We start from the raw sequence: 22,035 nt of genomic DNA, 5'->3' as shown, positions 1-22,035 counted from the left end.
CAGTGATGAACTTGAATTAAATGGTATTTAAATATTACAGAAGTAAAGTTGTTTAAACAGAAGTTTGATATTGCAGGTTTCAAATTCAACTTCAGCTGTGTCATTTTTTCAGGGACTAACATATTTATACTCAGCTTGTCTGAGATTTTAAAGGGACAGGGTCATTTAATACAGGTAAATAGCATACAGGAATTATTCAAAATAAACAGGTTGTTACTTTAAAGAAGTTATCATTATACACAGGGGTCTTTGTAGTGATGGTGGTTATTGTATACTTGTCTTTTAGCAGGAATGATCACTATATACAGGTTTTTTCCTTTATAGAGATTTAACAATACACAGGCAATGTCACTTTACAGGAATTGTCACTATATAGAGGTTGTCACTTTATAGATATTTAACAATACACAGGCAATGTCACTGTACAGGAATTGTCACTATATAGAGGTTGTCACTATATATATAGATTTAACAATACACAGGCAATGTCATTTTATAGGAATTGTCACTGTATAGAGGTTGTCATTTTATAGAGATTTAACAACACACAGGCAATGTCACTTTACAGGAATTGTCACTATATAGAGGTTGTCACTGTAGTTTACAGATGTGGACACAATCCAGATTGTCACTTTACAGGAATTGTCACTATAAAGAGGTTGTCACTTCAGTTAAACCAGATTGATACTTTAGAGAGGTTGTCAATCTCAGTGTTTATTTCAAAGAAGGATTATACCCAAATGAAGGGACCATCTTAATAAGAGGCTACATGTCCTGTAAGAACACAAAAACAGTACTACCCAAAACCAGAGAAAATATAAGATAACTATAGCTGGTTCTATACCCTCTATATGCATAAAGCCATATCTGCAGCGAATAATTACTGGCCAAATGTATGTTTGAAGTTAAGATCTAACATCAGACCAGTGGGTGATTTGACAAACAGGAACCTCGGACCGACCCCAGGCTAACATCAGCATACCATGTTTACATGAAACCAAACTAACACACAAGCCTTGTGATGTTCACTGACATCAAACGCTCTCCTGCCCTGGATCTCATGTACCTGGGTCCTTCAGATGTTTGTTGCACAAACAAAATTGACCCTACACCTTATATCCCTCATAGTAGTACATTGCTTTTCATTTCCATATATAGCTTACTTTAGTAATTATCTTTGTACAATCAAAAATCTGGTTTTACATTTGCATATAAAGTGTCAGTCCTTTCCCAATGGTCACTTGTTTAATGGACAATCTATCTCAAAATCTTCACGACCATGCATTAATTTAAACCTGGTTTCCGCTCAGAAATCTCTCTAGAAGTTCAATTAAAATCATAAAAATAATTTAATGTGTTCCAAATAATATTTTCCTTCCTATTTATTCATAAAAAATAAAATAGAAGTGGAAACTAAATGTAAATACATGTGCACTTCCTTTTTGAAACTAAATGTAAATACATGTGCACTTCCTTATAAGTAATTTCTAGTTGCAATTTACTTATTATTACCATATTCATCCTGCAATCATTGCAGGATAATAAATTAGCGTTTGTTAGTATTTCTATTGAACTGTTTTTGACATGGGAGGGCTTATTACCAGAAAAATCAATGGAGAACATGTTAATTTTTATACTAAAAATGAGAAGTTCAAAAAATTAATTTGTATAGACTAAAATGTACATACAACATTGTTTTTGTGTGTGTGTATTTAAAATAAAGTTAGACTTATGATTCAATATTTTTAGTGTAAGAAATTGAGGTGATTAAATGCGTTTTACAAGAAATCATTTGAATTCAGGCATTTTCTTAATGCTTTTGTGTCATTTCAACTTTGCCCTACACAAGATCAACTTCATATGTGGAGCATCAAAGAATTTGAAGGATGGTTTAAATGGCAAAAAGGGGAGGGGCACGTTGACTTTTATTATCTCATCATCATTCTTAGGATTTCATTTCAAATAGAACAAATTTAATATTGTACAATGCAACTGGGATTAGACGAGTTTAAAGTAGATTCTAAAAGTACAGAAATACATACAACAGGCTCCAAGTATCTTAATACCCTTTCAATGTAAATTTCACTCAATAGTAAATGAAATATATTTGAAATGTACAACGCATAGGGACCTGACATTTCGTTTCACTTCAATATGCCAAAAGGAGACCTGAGGTGACTTTTGCTTGCAATAGTATACAGGGCCCTGTGTTAAATGTCAACTAGTCCTCTTTCCAAATGTAAACATTGATCCCAACAGCTCATCTACATAGGTGCTTTCCCCTGCTAGGTGAGTCGAACCCAGAACTACCAATTAAAGGTGCTCTATTGATCTAGCTATGTCAAATTCTTTTCAGCAAGCACCAAAGTGAGACAATTCACAGAGTCATATTGCTAATAATTTTCAAAAAATGAAATTAATTAATAAGTGAGTCACTATGCTTATATAACTAAAAATGAATATATTTAACAAAATAATTCTCATTTCTCATTAAATATTCTTCGTTTCTATATAGTGTGTACTTGTCTGAGGCATCCGACATTAACATAAAAACTGATTTGCACCAAGAGCCTAGACCTTAATTAAGACAATTAGCTTAAGACACCATATATCTTTCATACAACTACCATATTTGACAGGATAAGGTTGCTGGCACATAGGTGAATGACAAGTGGGCCACCATTAATTATTAGACATGTTTTTGCCTCAAACACCATACCTTTTAATTTGACTATCCCCTATTGTTTTTGTTCAATACACCCAAGTACAGTGACATTTTGGGGAATGTAGTAAAATTTGCAAAACAAACCCGACAACTTTCAGAAATTATGAAATAAGGAAAAGCATGATGGATATCCAGAACTTCAAAATCAAAATTTGTGTAATATTTCAAACATATATACCTTGAGGTATTAAAGCAGTTCCCCTTATTACGTTAAATACGGTATATCTATTTTTAACAAAATACTTGTCATCCCTGAAATATATTCAATCTTCGAAAATAAAAATTGCGTGTATCAGGAACTACGATTCCATATAACAATGCGACACTTTGTCTTAACAAAACTGAATATCTTGCAAATAAACCTGTCATCGTATTCGCTTCATATTTTACGATAATTTATTCCTATCTATACATTTGTATTAATCATATCTCGACAACGCTTATCTACAAACCGGGATACACAAGACTTTCAGTCCTACCATATACATGTCTTTGTAACTTAATCCAACGTAATTTTGAAAACTTGTATTAACCATAATTTCAATTTTGGACACAAATCCACATCCAGTCAAATCTGTTTAAAAATGAACATGTATAACAAATTCTGATAATTAAAATTTGATTCCATTTCACAAGAGATCTATGAAATTGTCCCAAAATTTTAATAACCAATTATTGTTCTACAAAGCATCACTTTAAAATGATAAAAAACTTCTAAAGACTGTTTCAAAAATCTCGCATAAAATGAAAATTCAATATTGATTCTATATACAAATTAAGAAGGAACACAGACACACAAAGATTAATTTCACGCCTTAAAGTGTTATTGTGGGCTTAAACTCAGGAGCAGTAGGTTTGACACAGGTAAAACATGGCTAACACGCTATGCATCACATAACAAATTTTTAGATTGTTTTATATCCGTAAGCATAATAAGATTGTGGTCTATCTAAAAGAAAACGTAGGATTGCCGGCGAAAGGTAACACCCAAATCTGTGACATACATCAGTCATAGTAACTTAACGGAAAAGGCACCAACGTCTAGCAACATGAAATACGATTTTTGCATATAAATTTTACGAAGATATTATGAAATCCATAATTATCATATCAATTAACACATCAAATTTTGCTGACTTTTTTTTCTGTAAGGAAAAAATTATATTTAAAAGACTTTTTCCGACTATGAGAGATTGTACATACCAGTTATTGTGAAAACATCCTTGGAAGTTGTGTATCGCACAGGTGAAGTGACAATGTAACAGGTGAAAATTTAAAGAGCTGAGAATACCTGTCAAATGGCTAGGGAAGATATGCAGTTCAATATGAAACGTATTCATCTCCAGACAAACACCACAGGATGGGAGATTGTACAGCCTCTGTCATTGAATCACAGGATGGGAGATTGTACGGACTCTGTCACTGTATCACAGGGTGGGAGATTGTACAGACTCTGTCACTGTATCACAGGGTGGGAGATTGTACAAACTCCATCACTGTATCACTGGGTAGGATATTGCACAGATTCCATCACTGTATCACAGGGTAGGATATTGTACAGACTCTGTCACTGTATCACAGGGTGGGAGATTGTACAGCCTCTGTCACTGTATCACAGTGTAGGAGATTGTACAGACTCCATCACTGTATCACAGGGTGGGAGATTGTACAGACTCCATCACTGTATCACAGGGTGGGAGATTGTACAGACTCCATCACTGTATCACAGGGTAGGAGATTGTACAGACTCTATCACTGTATCACAGTGTAGGATATTGTACAGACTCCATCACTGTATCACAGGATGGGAGACTGTACAGACTCTGTCACTGTATCACATGAAGGTGGGATATTGTACAGACTCCATCACTGTATCACAGGGTGGGAGATTGTACAGACTCCATCACTGTATCACATGAAGGTGGGAGATTGTACAGACTTCATCACTGTATCACTGGGTGGGAGATTGTACAGACTCTGTCATTGTACCACAGGGTGGGAGATTGTACGGACTCTGTCACTGTATCACATGAAGGTGGGAGATTGTACAGACTTCATCACTGTATCACTGGGTGGGAGATTGTACAGACTCTGTCATTTTATCACAGGGCGGGAGATTGTGCAGACTCTGTCACTGTATCACATGAAGGTGGGAGATTGTACAGACTTCATCACTGTATCACTGGGTGGGAGATTGTACAGACTCCATCACTGTATCACATGAAGGTGGGAGATTGTACAGACTTCATCACTGTATCACTGGGTGGGAGATTGTACAGCCTCTGTCATTGTATCAGAGGGTGGGAGATTGTACAGACTGTCATTGTATCACAGGGTGGGAGATAGTACAGACTCTATCATTGTATCACAGGGTGGGAGATTGTACAGACTCCATCACTGTATCATAGGGTGGGAGATTGTACAGACTCTATCACTGTATCACAGTGTAGGATATTGTACAGCCTCCATCACTGTATCACAGGATGGGAGACTGTACTGACTCTGTCACTGTATCACATGAAGGTGGGAGATTGTACAGACTTCATCACTGTATCACTGGGTGGGAGATTGTACAGACTCTGTCATTGCATCACAGGGTGGGAGATTGTACAGACTCTGTCACTGTATCACAGGGTGGGAGATTGTACAGCCTCTGTCATTGAATCACAGGGTGGGAGATTGTACAGACTCTGTCACTGTATTACAGAGAGGGAGATTGTACAGACTCCATCACTGTATCACATGAAGGTGGGAGATTGTACAGACTCCATCACTGTATCACAGGGAGGGGGATTGTACAGACTGTGTTACTATATCACAGGGTGGGAAATTGTACAGACTGTGTTACTATATCACAGGGTGGGAGATAGTACAGACTCCATCCCTGTATCACAGGGTGGGAGATTGTACAGACTCTGTCACTGTATTACAGAGTGGGAGATTGTACAGACTCCATCACTGTATCACAGGGTGGGAGATTGTACAGACTGTGTTACTATATCACAGGGTGGGAAATTGTACAGACTGTGTTACTATATCACAGGGTGGGAGACTGTACAGACTGTGTTACTATATCACAGGGTGGGAGATAGTACAGACTCCATCACTGTATTACAGAGTGGGAGATTGTACAGACTCTGTCACTGTATCACAGGGTGGGAGATTGTACAGACTGTGTTACTATATCACAGGGCGGGAGACTGTACAGACTGTGTTACTATATCACAGGGTGGGAGATAGTACAGGCTCCATCACTGTATCACAGGGTGGGAGATTGTACAGACTATGTCATTGAATCACAGGGTGGGAGATTGTACAGACTCTGTCATTGTATCACAGGGTGGGGGATTGTACAGACTCTGTCACTGTATCACAGGGTGGGAGACAGTACAGACTCCATCACTGTATCACAGGGTGGGAGACTGTACAGACTCCATCACTGTATCACAGGGTGGGAGATTGTACAGACTGTTATTGCATCACAGGGTGGGAGATTGTACAGACTCTGTCACTGTATCACAGGGTGGGAGATTGTACAGACTATGTCATTGAATCACAGGGTGGGAGATTGTACAGACTCTGTCATTGTATCACAGGATGGGAGATTGTACAGACTCCATCACTGTATCACATGGTGGGAGATTGTACAGACTCCATCACTGTATCACATGGTTGGAGATTGTACAGACTCTGTCACTGTATCACAGGATGGGAGATTGTACAGTCTCTGTCATTGAATCACAGGTTGGGAGATTGTACAGTTTCTGTCATTGTATCACAGGGTGGGAGATTGTACAGACTCCATCACTGTATCACTGGATGGGAGATTGTACAGACTCTATAGCTGTATGAACAGATTCTAGCACTGTATGACTCAAGGACATTCCTGTTAAATTCGATATAATAGAGCTGTGGAGATATTCATGTTTTTTGTGTTTAGTAAATAAGTGTGACAATATCCACAAGCAATATACATAGATGTAGAGTTATTATATATGTAGATTTCAAAACCACTGCCAATGACAAAATTTCCACATCACGATTAGTTTTAAATAACAACACGAAAAAATTTATATAAGAGAAAAAAATCCATTTTTACAGAAAATGAAAAATCAACAAAATAACCTAATTGATTCTCACCTTTCAACCCAAGTCTTTATCACTGCCTGAATCTTGCATGTTGCCGTCTGTAGGTGTAGGAATTTCCTGCGGGCCAGGAACATACGAGTGAGCTTCTGGATTGTGACCACCGAGTTGTACTGGATGTTCTTGGCATGTAAATCTAACTGATGCTCAAACGTCTCCTTCATGAAAACCTGTGAGGAGTTTAAAAACGAAAAATAAAAATATTCTAACAAAATATTTTTTGGTGAAAAACCTCATCAGAATGTAATTGCAAGAATAAGATTTTCATCAACTACATATAAATTTCTCTGAAAACCAACTATATAGAACTTGAGAGCTTTTGTAATCCTTTCAAAAAATGTTATCTGTAGCTGATGAAACTATGAAAAAAAGCTTTTAAGCTAACAAAGCTTTCAATATTACTGTCCAGGTCATGTAAATAAGGACATCATAATTTAAAGCATGGTCAGCTTTACACCATACACATTTTTCATTTGTTATTTTCCAAAAATATTGAAATTCTTACCTAAATATTCATTAATATAATAATTGTACTGATAATGGATATCATTGAAAAGAAATAACAAAGAAACTTGTAAATTCTAAGAATTATTTGTATTTTTTTTTTATGAAAGCTATGATAAATTATTTCCAGGGCGCTGTTCCCAGAAAAAAGGTCTTGAATGCATCCCATAATAACTCATAACATGACATTTTGACCTTAAATTTTTCTCAGGATGGTACGTACAACAACTAAAGCATGACAGCTCACCATTATAACATATTTGTTTCCAAGAAATAATAATCTTTTAAACCCAAACAATATGTTTCTGTCAAAAAATGAAAAATGTGCAGAGAAAATGTGTACCTGAGGTATACCTAAGGGAAAAAAATGAAGGTCGCTCATATATATCCAAAGATTTTGAAAACATTGAATAGCATAATTATGTACCAAATGGCTTCAAAAATGATAAATGGTCTGACAGTCTTTCAGAAATATATTATTAATACGAGTCGGCTCCTTCCACTTGCTAAGGATTCGGACACATAAAGATGTATGTTTGTATCTTGTACTGGTGACAGCATGAACAGGGGCTAACATGTAACAAAGTTCTAAAAGTTTACGATTAATTAAGAGATGAAAAAAAACATGGTTTACCACAAACAGGGTTTGTTTGTTTGTTTGTTTGTTTGTTTGTTTCTTTGATATATTTATCATGGCCAGTGAACACAATAAGGTCACATGGAGTCAACAAAATAACTCATTTTGACAACACTGAAATGTTGCAACATTAAACATATTTTTTGCAAATTGCTATGCAATACAGCCAATCCTGCATTAAGGATCCCTGTCCCTCTGCACCATGGTTTTTCATAAGTATAGTGACCCCCCCTTAATTCCACTTCGGATTTAACAGTTTGTCCATGACACTTTGGCTGACCAACTAACTCAAAGTGTGTTAGAGTGACAGTATAACAATTTGAAGCCCAGGGTACCGTTCATGTTCTATTTTTCACCCAGAACAGTATTGTTGATAATTTTTTGGTTATTTCATCACCATTATTTTTTCATAAAAGTCTCTGGAAGATATACTTTTCCTTTCAAGATTGATTAATCAAAGTTATAGTCATGCCGGAAAAATAAGTTACGATTGCATAGTTTTATTTTTAGGCAGTGGTACGGGGATCCTTAAGAGACCACCCTTTTGAAGTCCAAAAAGTGGTCTCTCAATGCAGGTGGTCCCTTAATACAGGTTCAGTTCACCGTGAAATCACTTCAATGGAGAACATTAAAAGTGGCCTCTTAACACAGGTGGTCTCTTATTATTCAGGTGATCACATAAACAGGTTTGACTTTAGAACACAAAGCTATGGAGAGCACTACTGATGAAGTCAAAACTGCATAATCGAATAAACTAGGTTTTCTGTATACATTTCTATATTAGGACCTAATTAAACCAGTTTAATAAATAGAAACCAAATCCTGTGCAATTAAATTAATCCACATGTTAATGTTGGTTTTGTGTGCAGTTTGATTTAGACAGGCAGGGTTCAATGTTTGAACCAATTCCATCGCTCAAGTCAATATCAAAGGATTGAAATATTTTACCCATTAAATTATCAATTATTTTAAAATCAACGGCCTGTAACTTTGAACTTGTTCACAATTCAATTTTTGGCTTTGAGGAAATATAATGTGTCGATATTGCAAGGGAAATAACTCTTATGACAAAGTCTGTGTACAACATCACTGCACATTGGGATGACATTACTGAAATTGATTGCAGTTTTGACCTCTAGCTTGCAGTCTTCAGAATAAATTTATTTATACTCGAATATGTAGATATACTGTATTTGAGCTAATAAGCACCCCATTCCTTATAAACACCCCAATCCTTTTTCCTGGCTGAAGTTTCTTCTATCTCTCAACCATTATAAAAACTTTAATGAAAAATATTTAAGTGAAATACAGAATGACAATAAAGCCATTCACAATAGACATTTGAGTAAGAATGTTTCACATCATAATGAAAATGTCCAGACCAAATGACGTAACATTCCATTGCAAGTGGCTCTAATTATTTCGAGTTTCAAAACGGACAGAATTTTTTTATGCAGTTAATTAATACATGTTGTCTTGATAGGTGTTTCAGTTTCTGTCCAATTAAACAATCACTCGTGTGGAATTTCAACACCAAAATGCAAATATATTCTCATCAAAGTGTCAAGTCCTTTACAAAAAACGTCAAAATTAGGTAATTCGTATGCACTATAGGGAACGGTGACACATTTATATACAAATTTAATAATGTCTTAACAAGTTTTATCAAAATAAAAAATAAATAAAAAATAGACATAGAAAAAAAGGAAATCTTTTTTTTCGCATTAAGTACATCTATATTCATACAGAATTATGTTTAAGAAATTCAAGTCATGCACAGGTTTCTTTAAATTTCTAATTAAGGAGACATGTAACCTTACACACTATAACGAAGATTTGTCATTTCTTGCCATTTAACTCATTCACCCCTGAAATTTCATAATAAACTATTCCAACCTTTGAATTGGAAGGGTTCAAATGTGTCTTCAGGGGTGAATATTGGGTTAAGGACCCCTGTCCTACTGCTGGCAAAATGCTAGAGAGTTCCACTGTGTTTACTTGTATATATCGTAACCTACCCTTAAAATTTCAATTCAGATATATCTGTAGCATGGCTGTCGATTAGGAAGGAGACTCCCTCATTTTGACCAAACTTTACCAATCTCCCTAAAAATTCCCTCGTTCAAGTCCAAAATCACACAAACTCAAAATTTACATCCTGTGGTCAAATGATCTCCTAGTTACTGCAGAGTGTGTGTGATGATTATAACAGGTGTAGCAGTTTGGCCAGGTCACTTCCCTGGTCCAGATACCTCAGTTGTTTAGAGTGCCAGTTTAATAATCGGAGGTACAGGGTTCAAAACCGGGGACATGAGTCCTTATCGACATTTAACCATCATTAACTAATACTAAATAATTACCTATTATATTGAAAATATCTCGCATTAATTTTCTTTTTTACAATCATCTTTTAAATTCATAATACTTTCAAAATGAAAAGGTTTTTATAATGAGTTCAAGTTGAAGTGTCCATGAGTTATGTCCCCTTACCTTTGTGGCCCCAATCCTGTACATATGAGACATGGATGGCCCCTGAGTAAGCAAAATCTGATTGCACACCTCCGTTGGTAATGCTCTGTCATTGATTTTTCCCAACAGGAGGAAACGGTACCTAAAAATAGAAATACATTTTGATGAAGGGAACATGTCACAGGAAATTTTAAAACTACTGTAGTGAACGAAATATTTCCATGCGTAAAATTATGTGTACTAAACGATTAAAAACTTGACAATATTCATTGTTCATTCATTCATCACAGATGAATTTTTACCTAAATTAAAAATTTGAAAAAAACAACAACATGTCATATGCTTGGACTTTTCAGAGATTTATCAGTATATTTGAGATGGTACATAATTAGGTAAGAATATCTATTTATTAAGAACACATCGAAATAAACATTGAAAGAAACAAACATCTTGAAATTAAATTGGACGAAACTTTCAAAAGTTTGTAACAGACAAGATTGATTATTGACATATCAGTTAAAACTGACTTGATATTACATAAAACTACCGAAGAAAGTTGTTTCAAATTTTAACAATCATTTTCAACTTTAAGTATGATGAAATTTGCTTCACACAAAACCGATTCAGACCATTTTCTATTTTTATGAATGGTTTAAGCTTATAGTCAGCCAGATAATTGATACACCAATCTTGCACAAAGTTAATTAAATTTCTTAAAAATTTAATAAAAGTGTAAAAAAAAGAGCTTCTTTACTGATCTTCAGAGATCTCCATGCTTTATCTCTTTATGTATAATTTTTTGCTTGTTTCATGTCAACTACATCTCAAGACAGTGTTTAAAGCTTAAAGGGACGCAACTCTTGATATCACAGGAAATACAACAGCTCACCTCTCGATGAAGACCGGGAATTTGACTCGGATAGGGAAGCCCATTTTTCGGATACGGATTGTTTCCAGCATCCCTGTGTATCGTAACTGGTCCAGCACCACGGTTTTCTCAAACTGCATCGGTGCCTTGTGATTGTTAGGTTTTATACATCGTACAAAATACGGGTTACATCTGTAAACAAAAATATAGAAAAGACATAGTAAGTCGGACTGACAGACCATGGGATGTTTGAAATATATACGTAAATTGAAGTTCACTTAAGGATACCTGTGTCACACTGCTGGCAAAATATTACAGATCTCCACTGTATTGTTTTGGTATATACGGTAACCTCCCCTTAATTACGTTTCAAACATAACTATTATAAAGCTCAATTGGGCAATAGCACCTTCGTTGACCAGGACGCGCAGCTGCTTAAAGCAACAGTTTAATAATCTTAGATCCAGGTTTCCGATCCAGGTCTGGCCATGCTGAAATTTGACACTCGAAATGCTGATTACAGTTTATTTTATCTTTATTATTTTTTCCTGGTATGATTTTTTTCTTTTCGGAAACATTTTTTTTTTTAAAGCTATAGTCATTCATGATGAGTCAGTTTCCGATGTATCAATCTTCCTACATTTCTCAACCTGGCTTCCGGTCACAAACTTAAATAAGACTATAGGGCACACAATTCTAATGACACATGATTCGTGGTTTTCAAAATAAGATATGCTTACTTTGACATGGTGTCAATGAGGGACAGCAATGACTCAGTAAAGCCAGCCGCCACTGTGGGCGTCCTTGGTTTGAGGGTCACATAGCGCCCAGTCGACTTGCTCAGCGTCTTTGTTATCAGCCGGTCGCGCATCTCTTTAAACATTGAGGCAATCATCTAAAAAGCAAAAGTGTGAAAAAAACTTTTTGATAAATTAAGATGATATTTTTTCATAAGTGTATATTGCATAACATATCCATCTATGTTTATAGAATACTAATTGCAATTTCTGATGATTTGGAAAAAAAATTGAATCAAGCAATACATTACAAATTCTTTATCAAAGCCTTTTTTCTTGAAGATAAACTATTCACAAACTAAAGTCAGATTTTCACAACATCAAATTCATAATTTACTTAGGAAAAGTTTACTTAGCGAGACAAATATTAGAACTGGGGCCCTATATGAACACTACATAGACTTCCTTCCTATTGAGCTATCTGGTTTCCATGGTAATTACCCTGTTTTTACTTTCACACAAGAGTTCCACGACGTCACTCCTCAAAGTGTCCTTGTTCTTCTCCAGGAAGTGGTCCACCTGTTGGAAATAAACAGTTCATAAATTACTCTCTTCTTTCCTGAACTTTCAGCAGTGCCTTTACTCTTCTTACATCACCAATACAGTTTAATACTTGTATTTAGAGACCTTCTCACGAAGTCCGAAAACTGGTCTATTAACACAGGTGGTCTGTTAATGGAGGTGTTTGCATGAGTAGGTTTGACTGATCTAGTTTGTGTTCACTAATAAGCCCACCCCCTTGTTCACAACATCTTATACAACTGAAAGCAACACATTGTAACAGGTACTAGTTTCCAGAATGCAGGATCAAGTATAGGAGTAGGCAGAGTACCAATTTTACCTCTTTGTTATAAGTAACAGACACCTCCCCACCCAATCTCTCTCCCTGGGAGTTAAAAGATGAAAACTTTTAATTGAAAATTGTTGATGCTAATTGAAACAGAATACAAAAAAAACCTGTCTACTCTGACCTGGAACTCTTGTCCTGCAGGATGTTCTGTTTAGATAGGTTTCACTGTAAGATACTTACACTGTATTTTATTTTGCCAGCAAAGTGGATCACGTAAAACTCGGGGACCGACATCCGTGGCTTGTCGTAGAGAGAATTGCTGGAGTGGTGGAAGTGACATTTCTCCAGGAATGAAAGATCTGTGGCCTGTAACACACAAACACAAATCTTTAAGTAAAGTCAATCAAAACTTAAGACATCATTAAAAAACGTACAAGCCATTCAGATTGATATGTCTCGCCTGTGCAGCCCGGCTTTGACCATCAATGCATGTGCCACGTTTGGTTGGTTTAGCACTTACAGGTGCAGAGGAACTATAACTTTAACGCAAAAACTTCATGCTGATGGAGATGCTTACAAAGTCAATGGACCATGAAAGGTAGGCCGCATCCAGCATTTGATGCAAGGGTTAAGATGTACTATCTGAGATGCATCAATGGTCTAAGTTTGGTTGGTCTAGCACTTATACTTTCAGTGAAACTAAGTTAAATGCAAAAAGTTCAATGTTGACGCCGGAAAAGCATCACCTTAGTCTCGCTTCCGCTACTTCGTCGCGGCAAGACCAAAATGAAAACGCAAAAAAATATCATTACAATCAATAAAATCTCGATCTTCGACGAGTAGGTTTCACAGTGGTGTTAATAAGTTTTGATGAGGTGGATATTCAGGTTTATGTACCTGTGGAAAGCTGCATTCGTCATCCAGAATGACTAGGATTCCAGCAGGTTTGCTGGCGAGGAGGTCGATGACCGGCTGATTGTCTTGGAATTCTATCAACGACCAGTCAATGTTTTCTTTAGTGTATTCCCTCTGCTCGAGACGGAAGATGTGCTGATTGAAGAAAAACTGTAACGTCTCGTTTGCATAGTTGATACACAGCTGCTCAAAGCTGTTGACGTGGAAGTCCTGTGAGTAGAAAAATATTGTAAATTGTTGAGATTTTTTGGATAACCATGATCTTCATTTATCAAATCATTACTGTGTTATGTAGTGAATACATTTATCCATTTGTGACGTCATACTTTAGACAACAGACATGACGTCATGGTATTGTGATATTGCATTGAAGAAAAAAAAGATGAATTCAAAATGATGTTGAAGACCTGACCAGGGGGAAAAAAAATCATGAATATTCACATTCATTTGTTGTACTTTCATAAAAAAAATATATGGTAAATTTTGAAATAGAATGAATTTTTCACTTTTACCATGAGTCACTATTAACTATATTAGTTTTTATTCATAAGTGGCATTTTTTTTTTGCTTACCTCAAAACCAAAAATATCTAGAACGGCGATGGCGGACGTCTTTTCTCGCTCGGCCCGACAGATGATGAGGTTGACTCTCTCAACCAACCAAGTAAACAGACGACTGTAAAGCGCCTTGGATATGGCGTCCCTGTAAATTAACGTCAAACATATACCCAAAATTATAAAAGGTGCTTCGAATCTCTTTAGACATTTTTTTTTTATTTTTTTCGTTCCGTTAAATTTTGTAATACCACTGATTAATTCTAACTGGATGAAATGGCTGTGTATTAAAATGTTTACGTAGTTTTCTACACTGACCAACTAAACTCCTGACCAACTAAATTCCTAACTTCAAATTTCTAGAAATTGTTTTCTGCAATGTTTTGCAATCACTCAAGAATTGTCTGGGGACGATTCGCCCCAAATATACGCCATTGGATTTTTCTTTTCTTTTTCCATCTGTCTGTCTTCAATATTATAAACTAGAAAATGATTCTGTAAGACATAAATGCCCCCGCTCATGGATTGGACGCAACACGACGCAACAGGACGGGACTGGACATGGGCAACACTATATGCCCCCCCCCCCCCATTTTATGGCGGGGGCATATAAATGCCCCTCTCCCCTTTCCCTCCTCACACCCATCCACCTGATGACCCACCCAACCAAAAGGTTCAGAAGCTGGTCTGAGCCTGTTTGTCCTTTTCATTGGCCAGCATTGATGAAACAGTACATACCTAGAATCCAGCGCCTGTTCTATGTTAAAAGGTGTCAGGACACGATCGCCCCTTGTTTCCTGAAAAATACAAATTCAGACAATCTAAAGAACCATTCTTTATCACTCATATGGTATTCTATTTATCATAATTGCTTTTCACTTCAGATGAGAAGGCATTTACTGTGAAATCACTAATTTTCGAGGTGTTTTTAATTTCGTTGATTTCGTGGGTAATCTTAATCCATGAATTCATAGGTCCACCAAGTAATTACGAGTGTGATATAAAGCAATTCTCCATGTGAGTGGGTCCTCGCAATCTGCGTATTCATGTTCCAATGAAATGGTGTTTTGTCAGGAATCCACGAAATTTTGGTCCCATAAAAACATTTGATTTTAAAGCATTACAGCACATATTTATACTTTTACTACGAGTTGGTGTTTATTAGCGACAAGGGTTATTTTGGCCTTTACTGAGTTTAGATTAGGTGGTTAAAGGGCTTGTTTAAGCCTTTTTTGCTGTAACTGTTGAAGTCAAAGCTTGTTGAAGCCTTACTTATTCAAATTTTAGAGATGGGGGCTTGTTTGAACCTTACTTACTGTAACATTGAAGATAAGGGCTTGTTTGAGTTTTACTTACTGTAACATTGAAGATTAGGGCTTGTTTGAGTTTTACTTAATACAAATTGAGAGGTTAGGGCCTTGTTTGAGCCTTACTAGTTAACTGTAACTTTTGATTTAAGATTATCTTTTTTGTGTTGTACTAGTTTATTGAACTTTGGAGATTATAGGGATTGTTTGAGCTTTGTTTTGTGCAGATTTGGAGGTTAGGACTTGTATGTTTGAGCCTTGCTTTGTGCGGATTTGGAGGTTAGGGCTTGTTTGAGCCTTAATAACTTCCTGTGACTTTTGTGGTCAGAGCTTGTTTGAGCCTTAATAACTTGGTGTGACTTTGGTAGTTAGGGCTTGTTTGAGCCTTACAACTTTACTTACTGTGACTTTGGTAGTTGGGGCTTGTTTGAGCCTTATAACTTACTGTGACTTTGGTAGTTAGGGCTTGTTTGAGCCAGTCCTCAGACAGCTGTAGAAGATGGGACATCCACTTGAGTTCAGCGTCACTCCCAAGCAAAACAGTGTCAGGTCCGTTGTCGTGCTGAAACACAACAGTTAAATCAAATTCAAACTTCACCTAAAAGAACTGGAATTCACTTGCATTTTTTCCTCGACTGTGTTTCCATCAATAAAGCCATGACTGCTCTATGTCTTCTGTTACATTGCATCAGAATTTAATACTCACGAAGTATTTGAATTTTTGATTATCGCTCCTTGCAAAAAAAACCAGGGAAAATAAATATCTTACAAAATGTACAGAATTTCCGTTAGCCTAAAGCACCGTTGAAATTCTAGATTTATTGTATATACACAGTGTTTTTTAGCCTGTGCCTAAACAAAATATGGAATATAGGAGTCTTTTTTTTATGAAAATTGAGGGAAGTTCCTCCTGAAGTCCTCTTCATTTTGGGATTATAAAGGTACTTTTTGGCTAGATGAAACAGCCTCTTTTAGACAGTAAAACATGACAAACAAAACCACTACATACATATATATATATATGATTGTCCTTACCTGTATTGCTTTGAAATATATATTTCCTAAATGTAAGACACACGACAGAATCTTGAAAATGGTTTCTTGTTCGTTCCGTTCAAAGTTGAGAACTTCCATGGCAGTGTTGAGAACTCGGAAATTTTCAGCATCATCGCGCCCTGAAATACTACAGCTTCCACCCTGTAAAAGAAAAAATCATCCTTGAATTTACTTTTTGATAATGGTAGAACTGTTGTTATTCTGGAAATCATAATTTATATGACAAGATTGCCAACGGCAAATTTATTATTAATTTTATTAACATAATTTATATCCCTGATCTGAATACTGGTAGTCTATAAAGCTGCATACTTCGGTAGCAACAAAAAGGGAAGTTAACTTATGAAAATCTGTTGAGATTTCTTGAGGATGAAGGGAATAGGGGAGATATAAGCTCTGGCACTTGACAATTAACATATCCCTTCTGTGACATTTTAAATTTGACAGTGCAGAACTCAAACCCATACCTATTTGTATAGCTAGGTGAACTAGAGCAATCAACTCTATAATTCAAAAGTCATAGTAACAAACCTTTAACCCAAGTCAGGATTCAAGGCACTGAACTCTCTGGTAAATAATAACACAGAAGATTCTACCGGGGAGCCACACTGCGAGGTTCAGCAGTAATTAAGATCAATAAATAAAAAGGAAAACAGGAAATACGCTGAGATGCCTCCCAAACATCTCCATCTTGTAGCATATTCAGTGACACTTCATCGTACAAGACTCGGAGAACGGACAACAAGACAATCAATTACAAATGTGCTGATACGGAAGAATCAAGTTTTTATTGAAATAAAATATTAATTCCTGGTTGAAGCATGGAAAATCTAGCTTTTGAATCATTGATAGTATTTTTTTCATGTTTCATTTCCTCCAATATAACGGCTGATGAATCTAAAATATTCAAGTTGGCATTTGCTGTAACGATCAAATCTGTGGTTTCCATTCCTAGGTTTAATCGACCAAGAAACGCTGATGTTGATTTTCCAATCGACTACCAGCTGCCCGGATCCTGAACTAATTAATAATCAATACCAGCAGAATAGGTGAGGTGTCCGAGCCTCCGCTACAGGTGTATACAATCTCAATGTGTTATCTCAAGTGAGGCTAGGGAATGAGATATGGGAAATCTATTGTATGTACACGTAATTATTTGTCTACATCAGAACTTATATATTTTAGTGTAAACATTGCTGATATTATAGAGAGCTAAATTTGTTTACAATTAATTTGGCTTCTTCAGAAAATGAAGTGTTGGCACAAGTAACCTCGTTTTTTTGGTATTTTTTTTATTATCTTATAGATTATAACTTTTACTAGGTAATATACTTTCGTCTATGAACATTTAATTTCAACCTTTTTATCTATGTACAGTTAATTTGATTTTCTTGAGATTTAAGAAAGTGCAATCCCACCTAGCTGCAAAAATGGGCATCAGTACCTAGGAAGTAACCCTTTGAAAAACTGATTTTCTCCTTAGAGAAGTTATTTGACAGAGCCCTGTCCTAGTCTACCCAGCTGTTTGAATGTGCATTAGCACACTGGGAAGTTAACATTTGATTAAATGGGGAAATATTTTATATGCACCAGAAATTTCTATTTGGGTATCTTTCAGTAGCAGGTGAGCCTAAGATATTTCCATGATCTCGAAACAAATTACAGGTGTTACCTAATTAACGGGTACGTTACCTGGTTCAGGTAGAAGTATTTGTTGGCAGACTGGAGTCCATACTTCCCTTTCTGCTCTTCATTAAACCCTGACAACATCTCGTAAAAAACATGGTAGTTTCTTTCTTCTGCTGCCTAAACAGACAATAAAAGTTTTTTTATTATCTACACCTTATCAAATATTTATACATTTATTGGAAGAAATGTAGGAAACCGAATAAATGATTCCTTAACCATGGGACCTAATAGGTAACTTCTACTCCCTGTCTCCTTTCAGATGTGAATATTTCCTGACTTACAACCCTACCCTCTTCTCCCCTCCCAACACAGACAATAATTTTATGTTACCATATATTTTAAACGTACTGATTCAATTAAAAAAGAATTCTAATGATGAAAAAGTGACACAAAATTTTGTATCATACACTGATTAAATTCAAATTCAAATTTTGCTGAAAGGGCCAAAACAAAAATTCAAGATGGCCACCATTTCAAATACAGACTTGCCAGCGTTGTGGTCTACTTACCTGTGTCACGAGGCGAGATTTCTCCAGTAAGTATTCCGAGGTACGTGCCCCCACTATGGACCCCCTAGAAAAAGAAACATTTGAATTCAGTTATTTCATTCATTTTCAATATTTCTCATTTTCCTTTAAAGCTAGTAATATATTAATATTATCTTTCTGAACTACATTAATCAAGAAAATTCTCATTCAATGCTAACTATTTTAAAATTTATTTTAATTTCTTAATAACATATTTCATCAGTCTCCAAAAAATTATCTGAAGATGAGCAAGATTTCTGAAAGTGATGCTTTAATATTGAATGTAATATTCCAAAGTGTTTGAAGACTCCATAGTGTAATAGATGAGAAGATAAGATATAAGAAAATAGATTTTCTCAATTTTATGATTTATTCAAAATCTGCGTGATTTGTTTAAACCTGGCCATAAAACCTATCATTTCATTTGATAATCCTTGTTCAACACTAAACTAGCGAAGGGGCATTTTAGATTTTTTCTTTGACATAATACCAAACCCCTTTATAATGCCAAAATTCTGCTGGATAAAGATGGCAATATAGCAAGGTTTAACTGTTTGTATGATAATACAGCATAAATCTACTTACGTTTTAAAGAATACTTCAATATATTTGCCGAATCTGCTGGAGTTGTCGTTTCGGATGGTTTTTGCGTTGCCGAAGGACTCGAGGAGCGGGTTGGCTTCGAGGATTTGTTCAGTGATGAGGTCGTTACCAGACTTGTTTACCGCTGCCAAGTATTGCATCAACAGTTTAGTGGCCTCTGTTTTACCAGCTCCACTCTCACCACTGAAAGTAGGTCATGGATTCTTAAAATAGGTCATGTAAACCTTAAATAGGTCACATAATCTTAAAAAAGGTCATGTGTACCTTAAATAGGTCAGAGAATCTTAGAAAAGGTCACATGTATCTTAAATAGGTCACATATTCTTAAAATAGGTCACATGTACATTAAATAGGCCACATATTCTTAACATAGGTCACATATTTTTAAAATAGTCAGATGTCATATTTTTGTTATGTCATCACAGTATTAACAGTATAAAGTCACTTTTGTATAATAAGTGAGATGCACAATATTGGAAATAGACCACAAAAAATAAAGACCTCAAATTAGGATCTTGACACCCACCATTGTAAGATTTTCGTTACTTAAAATAGAGAATAGAAAGTAGGTCAAAGAATGGAAAATTATGTCATGGAATGCAAATTAGTTTACTTACATATGTATATAGTTAATACAATATAGGTTAAATTATCATAAACGTGTCGTGTCACAGAAATAAGGTCACCTAATGAGAAAGTAGGTCACCCAATAAAAATGAGGTCACCTAATGAGGAAGTAGGTCACACAATAAAAATAAGGTCACCTAATGAAAAAGTAGGTCACACAATAAAAATAAGTTCACCTAATGAGAGAGTAGGTCACACAATAAAAAACCTGTGTTCTCATATAAAACTGACACAGATTTTACATGGTTTGTATGGATGACGTACATGTTTCTTTCACTCATTCTGATTCACCCCTGAAAAAAATATTTTGACTCTTCCAATTCAAAGGATGGAATTGTTCATTATGAAATTTCAGGGGTGAATGAGTTAACTTTTGTTTTCAGATGACACATACAAAGACATTGACCTTAAAGTTATTGTTCTGATACATAGCCAGAAAACAAGTAGGTCACAGAGATTATGCAAATTAGGTAACAGACGCAAACCTTTGATTAGGTCATCATTATTCTTTTTGCTCTAAACGAAAGGAGGTCACACCTGTGCATTAGGCTACGAGGAACTAAAGCACAATGATTTAAGGAATTATTTCTTTTTTTGCCCTTAACAAAAGTAGGTCAAACCACTTGTGTGCATTATAAATATGTCAAACGTCTGGTTATTTTTTACGAGTGATTTACAAGCATTCCTTGCATTGATAATGTGGTGTTATTCCTAATCCTTAATTAATCTGTATTACCCGGGTAAGCAGTTTAAATTTTTCTTCTTAATTTTTTTAGTCCTATGAAGTTTGTTATTTTAATCTTTAGAATCCTTAATGCTTAAAGATTCTTATTGTTTCATAATACAATTCCTACAAACAATATTTTAGATTGTATTAAGATATAAAAGACATACATTTTTTGGTTAATAAGAAATTATAGAAATATCATGCAAATTCTTTTTGATGTCTAAATACATAGTTCAATCTTACAAAAAATGTGTATCGTTTTAATATGTAGACATAAACAAAATCAACACAGTAAATATAGTTGATTATAGTTGATAACATTTTCAAGCCTTACGGCCATCTTCCATTGATTGCATTACGTCAAAATGTTGTATAACCAAGACATTAAAAGGTTTTATAGTAATCGCCTGAAGATGGTCATAAGGCTTGAAAACGTCAGCGATGATCAAATATATTTTCCTTGTTTCTCCTTGTTTATTTTGGTTTGGTTTGGTTTGTTTATGTCCTATTAACAGCTATGGCCATTTAAGGACGTGCCAGGTTTTGGTGGTGGAGGAAAGCCGGAGTTCCAGGAGAAAACCCACCGATCTGCAGTCAGTACCTGGCGACTGCCCCACGTAGGCCTCGAAACCCGTGACCTAGTGGTGCAGGGCTAGTGGTAGCAGAATGTCAGACACCTTAACCACTCGGCCACCACAGTGATTTTGATATTGAATATATAATATATATGATTATTATTTATTTTATTTTTTTCATTTTTGAAGAATTTCAATTGTGTTTATCTTTATTTTTGCCATGATTCAGTACTGAGGGTGTTTAGGAATTTTCTTTTTATGTTTTTGCATACCTGTTTGTTTCTCCTTAACACACCTGTGTCAGGTAAAAATACCAGATATTGATTAACACATTACAGACCCCTCCACTCCTTGTCCTTACATCAGACGGCCAGGTGTAATAAAACCGCTCTGTATCCAGACCAAACGCAGATTTCCGTATCGATTGATTTTATTTATTATAAACAGAACTCTTCTGTATTTATATCCGTGAGAGACAGGCTTGGAGTTCCGACCCACTCAATATTACCGGAACACACT

The 22,035-nt window shown here is 35.6% G+C and overlaps 1 protein-coding gene across 5 annotated transcripts in view; it reads right to left on the bottom strand.

Moving 5' to 3' along the window:
• Positions 1–22,035, bottom strand: part of LOC110455672 (unconventional myosin-XV-like) — a 125,171-nt gene that overhangs the window by 47,453 nt on the left and 55,683 nt on the right. For all 5 annotated transcript variants that reach the window (XM_021505938.1, XM_021505934.1, XM_021505937.1 and 2 more), the window contains exons 7-20: positions 19,570–19,770; positions 18,967–19,030; positions 18,461–18,574; positions 16,748–16,909; positions 16,158–16,274; positions 15,144–15,202; positions 14,424–14,553; positions 13,834–14,061; positions 13,177–13,302; positions 12,588–12,665; positions 12,090–12,244; positions 11,371–11,541; positions 10,503–10,623; positions 6,866–7,041 (exon numbers count right to left, since the gene is read on the bottom strand). In XM_021505938.1, the coding sequence (XP_021361613.1) occupies positions 6,866–7,041; positions 10,503–10,623; positions 11,371–11,541; positions 12,090–12,244; positions 12,588–12,665; positions 13,177–13,302; positions 13,834–14,061; positions 14,424–14,553; positions 15,144–15,202; positions 16,158–16,274; positions 16,748–16,909; positions 18,461–18,574; positions 18,967–19,030; positions 19,570–19,770 (1,902 nt within the window). The remainder of the gene's footprint in view (positions 1–6,865; positions 7,042–10,502; positions 10,624–11,370; positions 11,542–12,089; positions 12,245–12,587; positions 12,666–13,176; positions 13,303–13,833; positions 14,062–14,423; positions 14,554–15,143; positions 15,203–16,157; positions 16,275–16,747; positions 16,910–18,460; positions 18,575–18,966; positions 19,031–19,569; positions 19,771–22,035) is intronic.

This window comes from Mizuhopecten yessoensis, unplaced genomic scaffold (genome assembly GCF_002113885.1).
Source record: "Mizuhopecten yessoensis strain PY_sf001 unplaced genomic scaffold, ASM211388v2 scaffold8361, whole genome shotgun sequence".
NCBI lineage: Eukaryota > Metazoa > Mollusca > Bivalvia > Pectinida > Pectinidae > Mizuhopecten > Mizuhopecten yessoensis.
Note: the sequence above shows the minus strand (reverse complement) of the source record. Positions and strands in the feature narration are given on the sequence as shown.